This window comes from Clytia hemisphaerica, unplaced genomic scaffold, assembly GCF_902728285.1.
Source record: "Clytia hemisphaerica strain Z4C2 unplaced genomic scaffold, Clytia hemisphaerica genome assembly, whole genome shotgun sequence".
NCBI lineage: Eukaryota > Metazoa > Cnidaria > Hydrozoa > Leptothecata > Clytiidae > Clytia > Clytia hemisphaerica.
Genome location: NW_027104475.1, coordinates 27,210 through 43,192, shown reverse-complemented (window position 1 = coordinate 43,192; position 15,983 = coordinate 27,210). Strand labels below are relative to the sequence as shown.

The following is a 15,983-nucleotide window of genomic DNA, read 5'->3' as shown; positions in this document are numbered from 1 at the left end:
ATACTTGGTATGAAGTATGCCAAAATCAATATGATTACTACTTGGATGCAAGTTTTATCAGACTTGAGCAGATTTGAAAATAGTTGAAAATAATGGCATACTTGGCAAGTCTGCAAAGTTCAAATGTATATGCATTATGATGTTCGTCGCTGAAATAATGTACACAAAATGCTCAAAAGTTTGGGAAATACGAAAGAAAATCAAGCCTTATTTGAAATCACATTTTGTTACTTGTATTCTGAAGCTTGAAAATCAGGTGACATAAATGAGGTACAAGGTTAAAATTATAACATATAAACAGCATAGAAAAAGTTAGTTTGAAAAAAGAAATATCTACTGACTTTCCTCGTCGTTGTTTGCCGTTTCAACTTCTTTTTTACCTTTAGGTTTCCTCCTTGCCGGATTTTCTGCAAAATATAAAGAAGAGCCCGTCAACATTCTGTACGTTCTTCTAGCGCGGCGCACTTCTAGCGCACTGCCGCTGCTTTAGATTTATCTTTCTTGTCGGGCGTCAAGGCGGTAACGGGCGTTTCAATTTGTATACTTTACAGAATTGCGCTAAAGAAGGGAGTTATTCTCCAGAATGAATCATTCCGTAAAATAATCAAAATAGAATGTTTATGTCGACCCAGTCCACCTTTCAAATGTGATCTCAAATTTTGAACCTTTCGTTTTCAACCTTTCAAGACGCAGAAGTTGAACAAAATGGAGTACATTAATTCCACAGATATCATTACAATCAACAACTTTTAAAGGAACATACCTGATGCCGGAGGTTTACGTGCTGATCCACATTTCAAGTTAATCACTCGATTTATGTCCCCATCTCTACATCCTTTTGCTTTCTCATCTTTGGTTGTTGATGGGATGTAAGGCCACTTCATTTTTGCATAATCTGTGAAACAAGAATGACACAACAATGCTAAACCTCAAGGTAAATTTTCTTTTGAACTCGGATTTTCCTTACACTGACCATCTCCCTCGATTACTTAAGCAGACCTCCAGCACAAAAAGTCGTTAAATCTGAAAGACTTACAACAAATGATTTCAGCTTCTTATTTCTCTACATATCTACTCAGAATCGTAGGCTTAAAGTTGACTTAAAGAGTCACTAAAAAAAATTAACTTACTTTTCAAATCAGCTATTAGCGTTGGGTTAAGTGCAGGTCGTTGATTACCCGTCTTTCTATCTGTGGATCCCATTGCGCATGACCTATTGAGAGTTTTCATTGTAAATACTTAGAAATCTTATCATTGCATTAGACCGCGGCAATCACAAATATCTTCATTTCGCTTGGTGGGTCTAAAAAGTGAGTCGGTCGGTTGTAAATATTTTCGGGTGTTCTACTTCTCGCGTCTAACGAGAGGGGAATTTGATGTTCTGTTTAGGCGGCCATCAAAAAATTGTTCTATTCGCGTCACTGCCCGCATCATATTTTTCGCTGATTTTGCGGTGTGGAGAAGTGGAAAAAAATCCAGGAAAAGCAATTTGTTCTTTTAAAGTAATTTAGCTTTTCTCTTAATCGCTCTGACGGCCATCAAAAAATTGTGTTGTTCACGTCACCACCCGCCCCCGAATTACTGCCATAATTAAAAAAACCTGGGAATTTTTCCGTCTGCCCGCCCGCATGCATTTTAAACACCTGTTACAACGCGAACAGAGCATTTATTCAATGCCTGCAACGCCTGCATGCTCTTGAATTTTTGAACGAAGGAAACGTCATTGACAGAAAAGGTCCAAAAAATTTACAGACTTAATTCTACTCAATTTCGATAGTTGGTTGGGCGATGCAAAACAAAGATATTTGTGATTGCCACCTTGTGCTCTCGTTGTTTTGAAATGACGAGAAAAATAATTCAAAGGCGTACAGACTTTAGTGAGCAGAAACTTTCACTAGGTCGAAAAAGTAGAGAATTAGAGTTCTTGGGGCATAAAACCAGTGTTTTGATCGCCCAAAAGCAAAATATTTACCTAGCTAGTTCTTCTTTGGTGAATAAGATATCCAAAATTTCATTTACGAAAGGTCGCCAATTAGTCAGATTTGAAGACTGGACTTGTAACCTTTTCATATCATCCGGTGTCAAAATGATATGTGGGGCAAATTCATTCAATTGTTTAAACTGTAATAGAAAATAAGTGATCTATAAAAACATCAAAAATTTACTCAAGCCTAAAAACTTGATTTCACGAAATGGGGCTTAAATTCACCAGATTAAAAATCAGAAATATTTGTAACAATTTGGATACTCATCTGCTACTTTACATTCTTAAAGGTCAAAGAAACACTGGAAAACGAATGTCTCGCACCAACTTGTTGTACTAGCAAGAAGAGGGTGCTTGTTGATGAAAACATAATCAACAAGGACGATCAAAGATTGAAAGATTCAAAAGTCTATTCAAAGAAGGTACAATTACATTGATTACATTTCAATTTTTGCAAGACTTACTTGTACAATTGTTAAATACGCATGTGCTTATTATTTTTGTGAACCAGCATATTCCATAATTTTTGCCCAGACTTACTTTTGCAAAAATGGTCAATCATGAAAATTGAGGTATACTATTTTCATCTTTGATTGAAAGGTGAATAATTAACAGGGAGTGACTTACCTTTGCCCCTATTGATTGGGGACTTTTAGAGGAAGGCAGCTTTGGTGCGGAATATGCAGGCTGCTATAAAATAAGTTTTTAGGTGCTGAAATGCTTGGAACTTTTCTCTTACTCTCAGGTGCCCAATACACGTACAAGAAAAAATCTACCAAATTTTCAAAAGTAGAGTTCAAATCAAATGCTAGAATTTATAGTAAAACGTTCGAATTTACTTGTGTAGCATTTAAAATCTCCCACGATACATACAAATGTAATTAACGGCCTTTCTACACGTCTTACTTGAACAAAAAATAACAATTTTTTCCAGTATAAATTGGGAGATGTTAGGTCAAAATAAACATACAGGCTGGAAAATTCCTCAAAATAAATAAACTTACAGGGTCTAATAAGGTGCGTACAAAGCTCTACAATGTTCTCTTACCTCTACTATCAAGGGGGTTGTTTTTCTGATCACTTTTGGCTTGTTCACACTAGATTTTGGAGTCGACATCTTATTGGAATACTAGGAAAAATCAAGAAATTCCTAAATGTTTGACATTTCTTGTTTGATTCTTATTGACCTTTCACATTTGACCTTTTAGGTGGTCATAGAAAAATTGTTCTATTTGCGTCACCCGCCTGCATCAAATTTTCCGGTGCGGAGATGCAAAAAAAAATCTGGGAAAAGCAATTTGTTCTTTTAAAGTATAGCTTTTTTCTCAATTGCTCTGACGACTATCGAAAAATTGTTTTGCTCGCTTTACCACCCATTGTACATAAGAGTACAATTAAATAAGTGCAAAAACAGGATGGGTTAATACTAATAATTGACATTATCATACCAAATTAGAATCAAGCAGCTCTTCATGTCCAAGGTCTGATTCCTGACTAACTTCAACATACTGAAATTAAATTGATAACATAGTCAACAGTGTACAATTTTCCACTCCCGTTTTATGTGTTATAGTGGCAAAGAAGGAGGGCATAGAGGCTAGAAATCGTTTGAAGGATTTCAAGCCACTTATCACAAAATTTGACAAATTCAATATTTACTGCAAAGTATTAAATGTATTTTATTAGTACAAAAATTTTTCTTAAATCTAGATATTCACTCACTGGGTTGTCACTTTCTGCATGGTGTGTAATTTCTGCAAGTGATGTCAGGATATCAGGAACCAACTTCTTGATGCAATTCAATTGTTTATCTAATCATTGGAATAAGGAAGATCCAAAATTTATATTAAAATGTAAGAAATTTATTTTTTAATTTGGTAGTTTGAAGCAAGGCTCTCCATTCAACTGTTAAATTAAATTATTTTCCTTGAATGTCATCTCTACTATATCTCAATGTGTCTTTCACTTTCCATCTTGGTAAAAAACTGTTTTGAGTACCGTCTATTAAAATCAAAGTTACCTTTCTGTTTAAGTTTCTCTTTCAACTCTCTTAACTCCTTGTTTGTTGCGAGACATCTGCTACAAGACACTGTTAAGGAAACAAAACAAGAGTTAATTTTGTTTTTGTAAATGAATGAATTGCAAAGGAAATTTAATGGTGACTGATTTAGTTAAGGCAAATTTTATTGAATAAGGTAAGGGTTTTTGATGGTACATACCTTTTTTTGTTTCCAAATGGTGATAAACAGGTGATCTTTCTGAAAATTGAAACAACTTATATCAATATAACTGTTTTGACAACATTTAAAATGATCAAGAGTTAAAGGTCTCAATAAACACTCCCCTGGTGAAAAGCTTAAGTTTAATAATTATTTACCTCAAGCCTCTTTTTTAGAAAACTACTTAAAAACGAAATCTAGATTACTTTTTCCATACCTTGAACAAAATCAGAATTAGGTAGTTTGAGAGGAGCTGGAGCAAGATCCATGTTCCCTAAAATTAAAATATTGATGTGATGTCAGGTCATGTTGAAAAATTCAAGGAACGAATAACAGACCATGTACCGTAAATCACCGATTAAGCGCCCCGCTCGAATAATAGGCTAATTTCCAGGATAAGAATTTCTCTTCAGATGATTAACAGTCGAAAAAAATTGGAACAAAAATAAAAATCAAGGTCTTTTAGCTTTTTTACTGTTTCTTATTGGATTTTTCTTTTATTTATCCTTTTTTGAAGTTAAGTTTAAGCAGATTCCGAATTTGTTGATATACGAATTTCTGAAATAAAAAAATAAGCGCCCCGCTTGAATAAGCGCCCCTCTCAGAGCCTGAAAAATTAAATAAGCGCCCGGGCGCTTAATCGGTGATTTACGGTATGCTAATAAAATAATAAACGCTAATAAATTTTTAATCTTCAAAATTTTCTTTTTAATTCAAGAATTGGTTAGTAATTTTGAAAGAAGCAATATGTAAATGAATAAATTATAATAACGTCTTACTCTGGGCTTCGGTGTATTCTTGGTGATTTCGGAAAGGTGGAGTTGCTTGGTCCAGGACAGTTTTTCGTTTAGCTACTTGTGGCTGTTGGAATTGTTGTGGTGGTGGTGGTGGTGGTGGTTTAATTTGTGTTGATTCTTGGCTTGGTGGAAATTTGAATTGGGAAGAATTGTGTTGATATGATGGCTGGTACTGTTTGGGTGGTTTGAATTCTGTATTTTGCTGTTGGTCCACATTGGTTTGGATGATTTCAAAGTCTGAGAAATTATTTATTTAATTCAAGTCAACCTTCAATTTTACATTAAAATCATTACATCATTAAGTTGTTTTCGTTCTTGAAATTACAAATTCTCATTTATTGAACAAATTTATTGTACTGGCAAGCTACACAATGTAAAAGGTTTATTAAAAATCCAAATTACACCAAAACAAATCAGAGGGGTGTGTGCATTCTTATTTTATTCAAATATCACAAGTTCCTACTAAAGTTACCTTCAGAATCATTCATGTCATTGGCTTGATAGTTAATTTCATCCATATCAACAAATTTATCTAGTAAATCTCCACTCATATTTATTTTGATTGATGCTTCTGTAGAAAAAGAAAACTGTTTCAAAAACGTGAAGTTCCAAATTAGTCGTATAAAATGAATGGCTGATGATGTTTTCTTTGTACTAATTATTTTTGAATCAATTAGAGTCATAGCACAGATTTACTTTCTAACCTTCGATAAGTTAATATTAAGCAGATATTCGACAAGAAAAATCAGATGTCGAAAATTATTCAGTCAAGCTTGATGATATTCAACAAAGCAAAGCTGAGGGTCCAAAGTGCGTTTTGCTTAGAGGTGGACAATAAAAGTTATTATACCTTTTTTTTCCAGAATTTCCTGTGTGAGCATCTTTGTGGCTTTTGCCTTTGCCTGCTTAGTTTGGTTGTCTTTGGCTAAGATTTAAAAAAAGTAATGAATGGGATGTGGATAGAATTTACCATTAATTTTTTTTGCACAAATACTTAATGTGCAAGTACAGAGTTTATAATGGCCATAACGTAGGAATTCTTCATGTACCTTTTTGTTTCTGAGCTGTTATGGCTTCAACGTCACCTGTTAAAAAAATTGATAAAAGTTCTTGTCAATCCTTCTACTTTTAAATTCTGCAGGTGTTATCTGTAAGACATTTTCAAACAAGTCTCTAAAAATGTCGAGCAACTTATCTTAAATGTTTACTGGCATCAGACAAGTGCTAATAATGTATAATTCAACAACAAACATGGATTACTTGGTAGTAAAATGCACAGGCACAAAACCATGAAAGAGTTGTCCTCTAATATTGCCATCTGTGAAATTAAGTCCCTGTCAAATCTTTTAACTTTGCAGATGAGTTTTGATCACAAAAATTACAGCCAGTATAATGAAATTTATTGTAGGCTTAACAGAATTAACTTCATTTTTATTTAAAGGAAACTAGTTGGTGGAACCTTGTCCATTGTTGGTGAGATTCTCCACTTCGATGCCAGCTGGCTTTTTGCGTCCATCAACTTGTTGTTTGAATTCATCTGGAGATAGAGGTAATAGTTCACTTACTTACGAAAGCAAAAGTGGTCAGGGGAAGAGTGAAGATTAGCGTTGTTACCTAATACTGACTGATTGATGAGGGCTATTCTGGGAAATTTTTCCAAGGTCAATTAACAAGGGAGTTTGCATGGTAGTGTTGTGTTTATTAAAGGTTCCTTCCTTCAGCTTTGATTGATTTTTTATGCTTTATGCAGAAAAATTTGTGAAAAATTGCAAAGAGATCAAAAATTGTTTTAATTTTTTACATCAAAAATGAAAAATTAGACATAGGTTGTCAATGTAGTTTTCATTTGTAAATTTTTATCTAAATGATTCAAATCCATGTAAATTTGTCAAAAATAAGACAAAATATTAGGGCTTCCTTGTCTTCCAAAGCTATGAATTTTCCTAACGACATCCACAAGAAAATGGCAAGCCTTATTGAATTTATATTACTTTTCATTTTTCCCTCTTTATTATTTAAAAACAAGATCAATATGGTTGGTCGTCATTTAAAGCAAAACTTTGTGGAATGTGACTTATAAATAATATACCATTATTGCACTTTTGCTTCTTTTTCTTCTGTTTGGTTGTCTTTCCTGAAAATGAGTACCAGAAAAATAGCTACAATTATCTGTAGCTGTTAAAAGCCTTAAGTATTTAGCTGATGTGACAAGCAAGATGAAACTATCATGATAAGTTATTAAATCAATTTAATCTCTAAAGTATCACATCTTTGAAAAACTTTGATTGGAATTAGTATTTGTCTAAAATTCCTCTATCACTATAGAAGAAGCCTCTTTCTGGAAACTGGTGCTGTTCTTATACCTATCTTTAAATTTCTTATAGCATACCTCCTTGACTTGGATGAGTTGTGGCAGCATTGGAATCGTTGAGCATCTCAAGACTATCTTCTGAAATTGGAACATCTTCTGAAATTGAAAGAGGTATTTGAAATTTTATTTCATTTACTGATTGTGAAATACATGTTTTTTTATAAGCATCGCACTTAGAAGCATCGAAAGCATCCAGCGAGGTCCTTTTTTAAACATCTGTTTCCCAGGCATAGCCTTCCTGGAAAATTTGATCTGTTTTATTTTACACATTGTCAGGGTTTTTGTTGACATTTTTATCCGATTTCACCTTTCTGAGAATTTCAAGCTCTTATGATAGTTAGTTACTTTATCTTTATTTTCAGGATCCAATTGTCCGAACCAGATAAATGGCTTCACCATATTCGTGTATTTCTATGGAAAGACCTAAAGTTGGTCTCAAAAGTATGGACATAAACTCATCCAAACAAATTGCCTCAAAATGAATAAATGAAATAAATGTAATGTTTAACCAAACCTGTCATCGTCCTCTTTTTCTTCTTTATTTCCATAAGTATGGCTTCGTAGTACACGTCAGAATGGGGGTATAAAAAGTTATAATGGCGCAGTTCAGCCAAATCTTTTACATGTACTTCCTCGCCGGTAGTCAAACATTTGGGTTTCAGCCTGGAATAGGGTAGTGTCTGCTGCATCCTTTTACCATTACTCTCCTCCACGGTGTAAAGAATTCTGAGCAATGGCCCAGTGTCCTCTCCTAAAGGAATTAATCAATTATTTAGTCCGGACCATGTTAAAGGAAGAATCTGTGCCTAACCTGAATCAGAATAAATTTTCACGAAGACCACATTTGATAGGCTCTTCAGTAGATATGAGCGATTGAAAATTACAATCATCTTACCGATATTGTCAGCAAGTTTAGCTGAGGGTTTCCTTTCTCTTTGTGTACGAACCATGATGAATGATGAATTTTGTTCACAACTTTGACAAAGTAAGTAATTGACCAAAAATAGCAAAAAACTTGACGTCCGATTTCGAAAATGAAATGGGTCGACTTTAAATTTTAAAAAACATTTTCGAACGTCAATTTATTCGAAATTCGATTCATTGATTCGAACGTCAACATTCGAATTATTTGATTGACAAGACAGCTCAGGCGCCATTTTCGTCTCAGTAATGGCGTCGGGTCAGGCTGGTAGGTCGCGTTCCACATATTACAGGAAAAGAGAATTATTTCTAACTGACACTAATGAAGTCTTTCATGACTGCATTGATGTAACAGACGTTGATGATGATGTTTACGTATATCCTGTTCAAGATCACCCAAACGATTTTGAACTCCAGAGTGATGTAGAGATGGTGGAAGAATCCAGTACGTCAGTCGAAGAAGAAATGTATGATAATGGTGACGCTTCAAATCTACCAGATTTTGGTGATGTTTTTGAATGTAAGTGTTGTAGATTTGTAGTTTGAGACCACCAAAATAGTATGTACGAAGTGGAGGGGGAGAATGGTGTTTGACAGAAGTGATTCTTCCAGGAATTGAGCCTTGTTGGCAACAGGTTGTATATGCTGTATATTTGTGGACCTTTTGCTCGACCCTAAAGCCCAATGGCGCGTATTTTACTTTTTTATCGTACCCCGACCCCCCCTCCCCTCCAGTGAAACTCAGTGTTCTTTTAGCCGGGATGTGCATTAAATCATAGCCTGGGTTTCTTTGATCGTCTGATTTCCAGTGTAAATAAAAATAAAAGAAAGGAAAGGAGAGCAAGGAGATGGCGGCCTGAGACTCGCTGGCATTGTGGTTTGTACATGATGTCTTTGCTTAATGTGCACATCATATTGCCTTTTTAGCTTATGTGACCAGTCATTATGATAACACAAATGTCGAAGATCTGGTGGAAGTTTTCAAATTACAAGAAGAGTTTGCAAGTGCTCCTGAATTTTTAGACGAAAATGATGACACTGATTCTGTTTACTTTGACTGTGATAAATTTGGTGAGATTACAATATTTAAATATATAGTTATAATTTCTAAAGTTGTTAAGAAATTTTACAAGAAGTGTGAAGAGTACATGTCTTCTCAAAAGCGGATATGCTTGCGTATAATAGGGGGAGGAAAGGGGTCAAAGGAAAATGTATGTAGTAGGCAAAGAAAATTTTTTCATAGCCTCGGAAAACTTGCATCACTGGAGGCAAACTTGCTTTAGCCATCAAATGATTGACCAATCAATGCAGCAAAATTTCAAAACAAATGAACTACACAGCTCCACTTGCAGCTGTTTTGATTTAAGTTTGTATTTTAATGACCAGACAGGTCATTCATTTGATGGTTATATGCATGTTTGCCTCCACTGATGCAAGTTTCCCGACTTCTCGGTACATATTATATAGGACAGCCCCAAAGAAACAACAATGTGCTTTTTTCAAGCCTAGTTTTGAAAATACTTTCTACTTATAGATGAACCAATTGAGGAGCAGCAGCATGACAACATTCAGGAACAAGCCAATATGAAAGGCCAGTTTTCCTCAGCACTTTACCCTGATTCCACAGTAACCCTTGGTGCTGCTATAACCATGGTGATTGCATTTTCACAAAAATTCAAGCTTCCTGGTGTTGCTCTTTCTTCATTAGTTCTTCTTTTAAACATCCTTTTACCAGCAAACCATATTTTTCCGAAATCCCTGTTTATCCTGAAAAAACTACTTGCGTCACTTTCACCTGATGTTAAGACGCACTATTTTTGCAAAGAGTGTTTGATGAAAATTGATAAGGCTGACAAAGTTTGTTCAAATACTTCTTGCTGTCAGTCAAGCAACTCTGGAAAACCTATTGCCAAATCGTATTTTATGGAGTTCGACCTCAAAAGTCAAATTAAATCAATTTTTTCTCGTACTGGCATGCTTCAGAAATTAAAGCACAGGTTTACTCGTACCTCTTCATCTCCATCAGACATTTATGACTTTTCTTTGTATAAATCTTATTCATCATTTTTGAACAATCCTTTCAATATTTCGTTTATGTGGAATACGGATGGTGTACCGCTGTTCAAGTCTATTAAATCTTCCATTTGGCCTGTGTTTTATACCATTAATGAGTTGCCCTTTCAAGATCGAAGGAAAAAGGAAAACATTTTAATCAGTGGCCTGTGGTATGGGGAGACACATCCAAACATGTTACTGTTTTTGCCACCACAATTTGAGACAATTAAAGAATTGGCATATTTTGGAACCAAAATTAATGATGAAGTTACTCTAAAATCCATTTTGCTTTGTGGTACCCTTGATATGCCTGCCAAAGCTAGTGCACTGAACTTTCAACAATTCAATTCGTTTTATGGTTGTCCAAAATGCCTGCAGTCTGGAGAAACAGTGAAGACAAATAAGAATGGGAATGTTAGAGCTTTTCCTTTTGATGAATCGAATCCAACTGGTCCACATAGAACACATGCAGGTACTATAAAGCATGCTATTGAATCAGCCAACTCTGACAGTTTAGTTCATGTTAAAGGGGTTAAAGGACCTTCTCCGTTAATACTTTTACCAGAACATGATATTATCCGTGGAATGGGAATTGACTATATGCATGCTGTTCTTTTAGGAGTTACCAAACTAATAATGTCTTTATGGTTTGATGGCTCTCATAAAAGTGAATCTTATTCTGTATATCAAAGTCTACCTTCTATTGAAAACCGTTTGGTATCACTGAAACCACCAAATTATATATCACGTGCACCCCGAACAATAAAAAGTAATCTTGGCTACTGGAAAGCCTCAGAGTTTCGTTCATTTTTATTATACTACTTTGTTCCCGTCATGTCAAACCTTTTACCCTCCATCTATTTTGAACACTTTTATTTGCTTGCCCATGCAGTGCATTTATTACTGAAATCAAAAATTACCCCAGATGATATTGTTACTGCGAGAAGATTTATTTTTTTGTTTTGCTCCACTTTTGACAAGCTATATCCACGTCGCTACATGACCATCAATATTCATTCCTTGAATCACCTACCTCAAACAGTGTTGGAACTTGGACCTCTTTATGTATACAGTTTGTTTAGTTTTGAGGATAAGAATGGTTATATTTTAAAACTGATTCATGGCACACAGAATATTCCATTTCAACTAGCATGTGCAGTTTCAGCATCTAATCATCTTCCATATCTAGAAGAAACCTGTATTGAACCTGGCACAAAGGAGGATAAGTATATCAAGCAGCTGAAAGGAACTTATCATAAACATACTTTTAAAATCAATCTAAATCTGACCGGTATTGGCGCCTTTTTACCATATGCTGTTTCAAAAGAAGAAAGTTCCCTGTTTACCGATCGCTTTATGACAATTTATTCTTCTACTTATACATTTCCATCTATTAAGCTTGGTGGCTTCATCATTAGATCAAGCTGTCGCACCAAGGAGACGCGTAGAAATAGCATATCTGTCTCCCTAACCACAGGTCATTATTTCTCAATTAATCGCTTCGCTTGTTTCAAGACAGATGATGGAAACGATTTTTATGTTGCTTTTGGTAATTATTTCGATGTTCAGCCTTTTCAAATATTTCAGCCATCAAGTAGCTTCTTAAAATGTTTTAAGCCTGGAGAAAGCAAACCATTGGTAAAGCGAGTCCAACTTCAAAATAAATTAAGTATAATCAGTATTACCGAAATCTCAGAGCAATGTTTATGTTTGGATATTGATGGTGGATATTCTTATGTTACAAATTTTCCTAACATTTTAGAGTCAGATTAATCATTTTCACATGCTTCACATAAAGTTTAACTTTTATGATATTTTTAAAACATTTCTGAAAGTACAGTCTTTATTGTATTATTAATTAATTATTGTTATTTTAAGTACTATTATTAACCTTTAGTGGACAAGATCTTGCAAATTAGACCCTTTTTCACCTAATTTCTCTGAGTTTTTTTATCCTGATTTTAAATTTTGCAAGATTACCTGAAAATTAACCCTTGCTAAATTTAATCCACTTGAGGTAACTTCAGCATATTTTAATTTAACTATTAAGTTACCTTTATTTCTTCCCTACCTTAGCTTGTTCATCTCTGCTATCTTTTCTTTCTTTTCCTACTGTCTTTTTCATTCGTTCTGTCTTTTTTTGCCTATTTCGTTTCCTTTCTTTGTTTCTTTCTTTTCTTATACGAACATAATTGGATTAATTTAACATTTGAAGATATTTTGTTCTTATTTGATATGCTGTTTTCACTTGATCACTCATCTTAATAATTATAATTTGAATAATGAATAATTATAAGCTATGAATTTTTACATTTTATAAACTTAGGCTTAGCTTATTACTTATATGCTATGCTTGAATTCACTTTATTCATGCTAACAAGGCTTTGTTAAATATTTTAGTAACCTGTGAAATCCATATTTATAACCTATTACGTACAGTATTATATATCGAAGTGATTGTTTGAGTTTTACTTATAAATCTTAGATCTTATAAATCTTATTAACATAACGCAGGCCATCTTCTTAAATGTTGTATCCAAGAAAGGCTTTAGAGGGAGTTTAGGTAGGCTGTTAACAAATTTATTAAAAAGAATATTTCAAATTAATATACAAGATTTTATTAAAGAAATTTTTTATTGTACTTAAGAGTTGGTAGTATATTGTATTAATAAATGGTTCCTTCATTTTCTATACTGCACATTGGAATGTTCTGGACGAAAGAGTTAATTTAAAACGTTATTAATTGAGAAAAATACTTTCAATTTATATAGTTCTTAATTATACAAATACTTTCAATTTATATATAGTTTTTAATTATATAAATACGTTCAATTTATATATAGTTCTTAATTATATAAATCTTTTTTCATTGTTAGAATTGAGATAAGTATGATCTTTTCCAAATTAAAAAAAAGTTGGAATAAAATTGAAGTCAACTTAAAAGAGACTCCTTTGGTATTCTTGATGGATTATCATTTTTTTTTGAGTTGACATTACTAAATAATCAACACAATCAACAAAGAATAAAAAACCAAAGTCTGGCCTTATTCTTTTTGTGGGATTTCTCTTACAAAACAGAAAACGTTTTTTTATAAGAATAGTTCACTTTGGCTGAGGGTGAGCATTCTTCTATTTCTAAACAATAGGCCTATTGTTCTAATAGAGTTCTTATAGAGTTTTCTTATAAAAAATAGTGTGTATGTCAAGGCCAATTCACTCAAACCATGGTGTATTTTTTTTAAGTTCTGCTCGTCATAACCGTTTTGAACTGTTACTCAACTTTATATGTCAAGCTTATTTGAATATTTCTATTGCTTCACAAGTTGCTTAGACTCTTCTTTTTATTGTCTATTATTTTTTGTCATTTCAGTGTAATTAATTAATAATGTTTAAATATGGTATACATGTGGCATCCTGCAAATTGGCTGTTTGAATTTGGCTTCCAATAAAAGCAAGAAGTAAGATTGTGGTTAGTGAAAATTTAGTTGCAAGTACTCGAACACTCGAAGCAAAAAAGTAAGTTTTTTTCTTATACAGGCTCTGAAGAAAGGCCAACATTATAGTTTAAACATAGCATTGTCTTTTTCATTGAATAAGCAAAGTGTAAAATTATAATTTACAGCCAGCCCACAACTCTTATCTAGTATTGACAGATTGACTGAAAAATTGCTATTTTACAGACCGTAGATTTCGGTTTTGGTCTGTAAAATATCCACCGTTTGATGAATTGATATGAAAGTTCTCAAAATGAAGTAGTTTTGTGATCTTAATATTGGTGCTTAGTTTGAAGCTCTAGCACCGAGAACTTGCAAGTTTTGAAAATTTAGATGATTTTCAGACATTTTTGAATCTGGTCTGTAAAATACACCAGTGTCTGAATAAACTTTGGAAACATCAAAATTTGGATTCTTTAAAAACTTTTCATTCAATAAATTTTCAACATGTGAAGTCTAGCTAAATTCTATTGGCTAGAAAAGTTTCCCTGTGAGAAAATATGGTATAATGGAGGCTTCAAGTGAATATATATTGCCTAAAGAGGGCGGGAAATTATAATTTACAGACCAGCCCATAACTTTTAATGTAGTGAAGGAAATTTAGCCAAACTTTGACCAGAGTTAGTGGATGTAGATTATTTTTGAAATATTGAAAGATTTGACAGAAAAAATGGCTATTTTACAGACCAAGAGGGAAATTTCGTTTTTGGTCTGTAAAGTACACACCCTATGACGTATTGAAATGAAATTTTGCAAAATGATGTGATTTTATGATCTTAACATTATTGCCAAATTTCAACTTTGCACCAATGGTAGTTTTCCAGTTTTTAGTGTCATGGTGAATTTCGGACATTTTCATTTTTCATTCTGGTCTGTAAAATACGCCATTGTCTGAAAATTGAAACATCTAATAGCTAATTTCGATCTTCAAATGGATGTACTTTCCAAAAATGTATAAGAAATATTCTTACTAAAAATTTCACAAAATGGCCTCTATGGAAAAAATTATTATTTTAGTCTGCAGACAGTTTTTAGTAAAGACCCTTATTTCGAGTATGCAGACTTATTTCGAGTATGCAGACTTATTTCGAGTATGCAGACTTATTTCGAGTATGCAGACTTATTTCGAGTATGCAGACTTATTTCGAGTATGCAGACTTATTTCAAGTATGCAGACTTATTTCGAGTATGCAGATATTTCAAGTATGCAGACTTATTCCAAGTATGCAGATATTTCAAGTATGCAGACTTTTATTCATACTCGATTTATATATGTGCATACTTATCTCGAGTATGAATGTTTCCTTGCATACTTGAAAGATATGCAGACTTCTTGTCATACTTGAATTTAAGTATGCATATTTCGCTTGCAGACTTGCCTTCAAGTATGCAAATTTACTCATACTTGAATCATACTTGTTCATACTTGATGCATACTTGATCATACTTGATGCATACTCGATTTTTTCATAAGGGAAGTGACATAGTTCCGAGAAATTGAAAAATATGAAAAATTGTAAAATTCCTTTTAGTGATACACAGTCCCCTTCGGATGCGATGTCTTGTATCAACTTTATCAATTTTATGCGTGCAACAGTTAAACCTTAGACTAAAATTTATTTCCGCAGTTTTACCTCACCTAATGTTTTGCGAGTGAACCTTTCGCTATTTCGAGGCTTTTATTTTGATAATCCGAAAACCTATCAATACCCAGCCGGCACACAACGTTTTCAAAACGTTTTTTTAGGCTTAAATTACGTTGTGAAGAAAGGCGTTGCCAAAAACCGTTTTAAAAAAACGTTTTTTCAACGTTGTAGAGAAAACGCGTTATTTCATGACATTTATAAAACGTGTTTAAAACGTTATTATCCAAACGTTTCTCAAAGGCTTTCCTAACAACGTTAAATGAGCGTTTGATTTAAACGTGATTTGGATCAACGATTTTTTTGAGACTAAAGTGTAGTGGCCCAGATGTGGATTTGAAATAATATAAATATAACCTCATCAACTCTCAGCTTTTATCCCAGGAAAATTTCTGAGACCTTACCTGCTTTGAGATATAGGAGATCCTTTTGTCTTTCATTTTATTGACTTCTCTTTAAGTGTTACTTTAATCAGATTAATTTTCGCGAGATTAAATTT

General features: G+C 33.5%; 2 protein-coding genes and 1 long non-coding RNA gene across 9 annotated transcripts; 2 read left to right on the top strand and 1 right to left on the bottom strand.

The window, feature by feature from the left end:
- Positions 1 to 217: 217 nt before the first annotated feature.
- On the bottom strand, positions 218 to 8,345 carry LOC136821411 (uncharacterized). The gene is made up of 20 exons (XM_067077644.1): positions 8,267 to 8,345; positions 7,886 to 8,122; positions 7,390 to 7,467; positions 7,090 to 7,134; positions 6,460 to 6,537; positions 6,050 to 6,085; positions 5,851 to 5,925; positions 5,473 to 5,571; positions 4,983 to 5,237; positions 4,421 to 4,477; positions 4,204 to 4,242; positions 4,005 to 4,073; positions 3,707 to 3,795; positions 3,433 to 3,492; positions 3,033 to 3,113; positions 2,612 to 2,674; positions 1,973 to 2,121; positions 1,131 to 1,213; positions 764 to 895; positions 218 to 407 (listed from the first exon to the last, which is right to left on the bottom strand). The coding sequence occupies exons 1-20, from the start codon at positions 8,319 to 8,321 to the stop codon at positions 334 to 336; spliced, it is 1,854 nt and encodes a 617-aa protein (XP_066933745.1). The 5' UTR covers positions 8,322 to 8,345; the 3' UTR covers positions 218 to 333.
- LOC136821413 (uncharacterized) lies at positions 851 to 7,884 on the top strand. 7 transcript variants are annotated; one of them, XR_010848732.1, is made up of 6 exons: positions 851 to 934; positions 2,275 to 2,406; positions 3,695 to 3,837; positions 6,442 to 6,549; positions 7,385 to 7,482; positions 7,734 to 7,884. It is a non-coding gene; the product is annotated as an uncharacterized lncRNA (long non-coding RNA). The 7 variants fall into 7 exon arrangements; XR_010848733.1 differs by lacking the exons at positions 851 to 934; positions 2,275 to 2,406 and adding an exon at positions 3,411 to 3,465; XR_010848734.1 differs by lacking the exons at positions 851 to 934; positions 2,275 to 2,406; positions 3,695 to 3,837 and adding an exon at positions 4,011 to 4,179.
- A 196-nt stretch (positions 8,346 to 8,541) lies between the features above and the next one.
- Positions 8,542 to 13,314, top strand: LOC136821410 (uncharacterized). The gene is made up of 3 exons (XM_067077643.1): positions 8,542 to 8,812; positions 9,220 to 9,363; positions 9,827 to 13,314. Exons 1-3 carry the CDS (start codon positions 8,542 to 8,544, stop codon positions 12,118 to 12,120), a joined length of 2,709 nt encoding a protein of 902 aa, XP_066933744.1. The 3' UTR covers positions 12,121 to 13,314.
- Positions 13,315 to 15,983: the final 2,669 nt, after the last annotated feature.

Bases quoted from the DNA above. Each gene is read 5' to 3' on its own strand.
- LOC136821411 (XM_067077644.1), bottom strand. From the start codon at position 8,321: ATGGTTCGTACACAAAGAGAAAGGAAACCCTCAGCTAAACTTGCTGAC. The intron at 4,478-4,982 runs GTAAGACGTTAT...TTTTAATTTTAG, and splicing joins AGAATACACCGAAGCCCAGA to GGAACATGGATCTTGCTCCA. The intron at 3,493-3,706 runs GTGAGTGAATAT...ATTTAATTTCAG, and splicing joins ATGCAGAAAGTGACAACCCA to TATGTTGAAGTTAGTCAGGA.
- LOC136821410 (XM_067077643.1), top strand. From the start codon at position 8,542: ATGGCGTCGGGTCAGGCTGGTAGGTCGCGTTCCACATATTACAGGAAA. The intron at 8,813-9,219 runs GTAAGTGTTGTA...TTGCCTTTTTAG, and splicing joins TTTTGGTGATGTTTTTGAAT to CTTATGTGACCAGTCATTAT. The intron at 9,364-9,826 runs GTGAGATTACAA...TTCTACTTATAG, and splicing joins CTTTGACTGTGATAAATTTG to ATGAACCAATTGAGGAGCAG.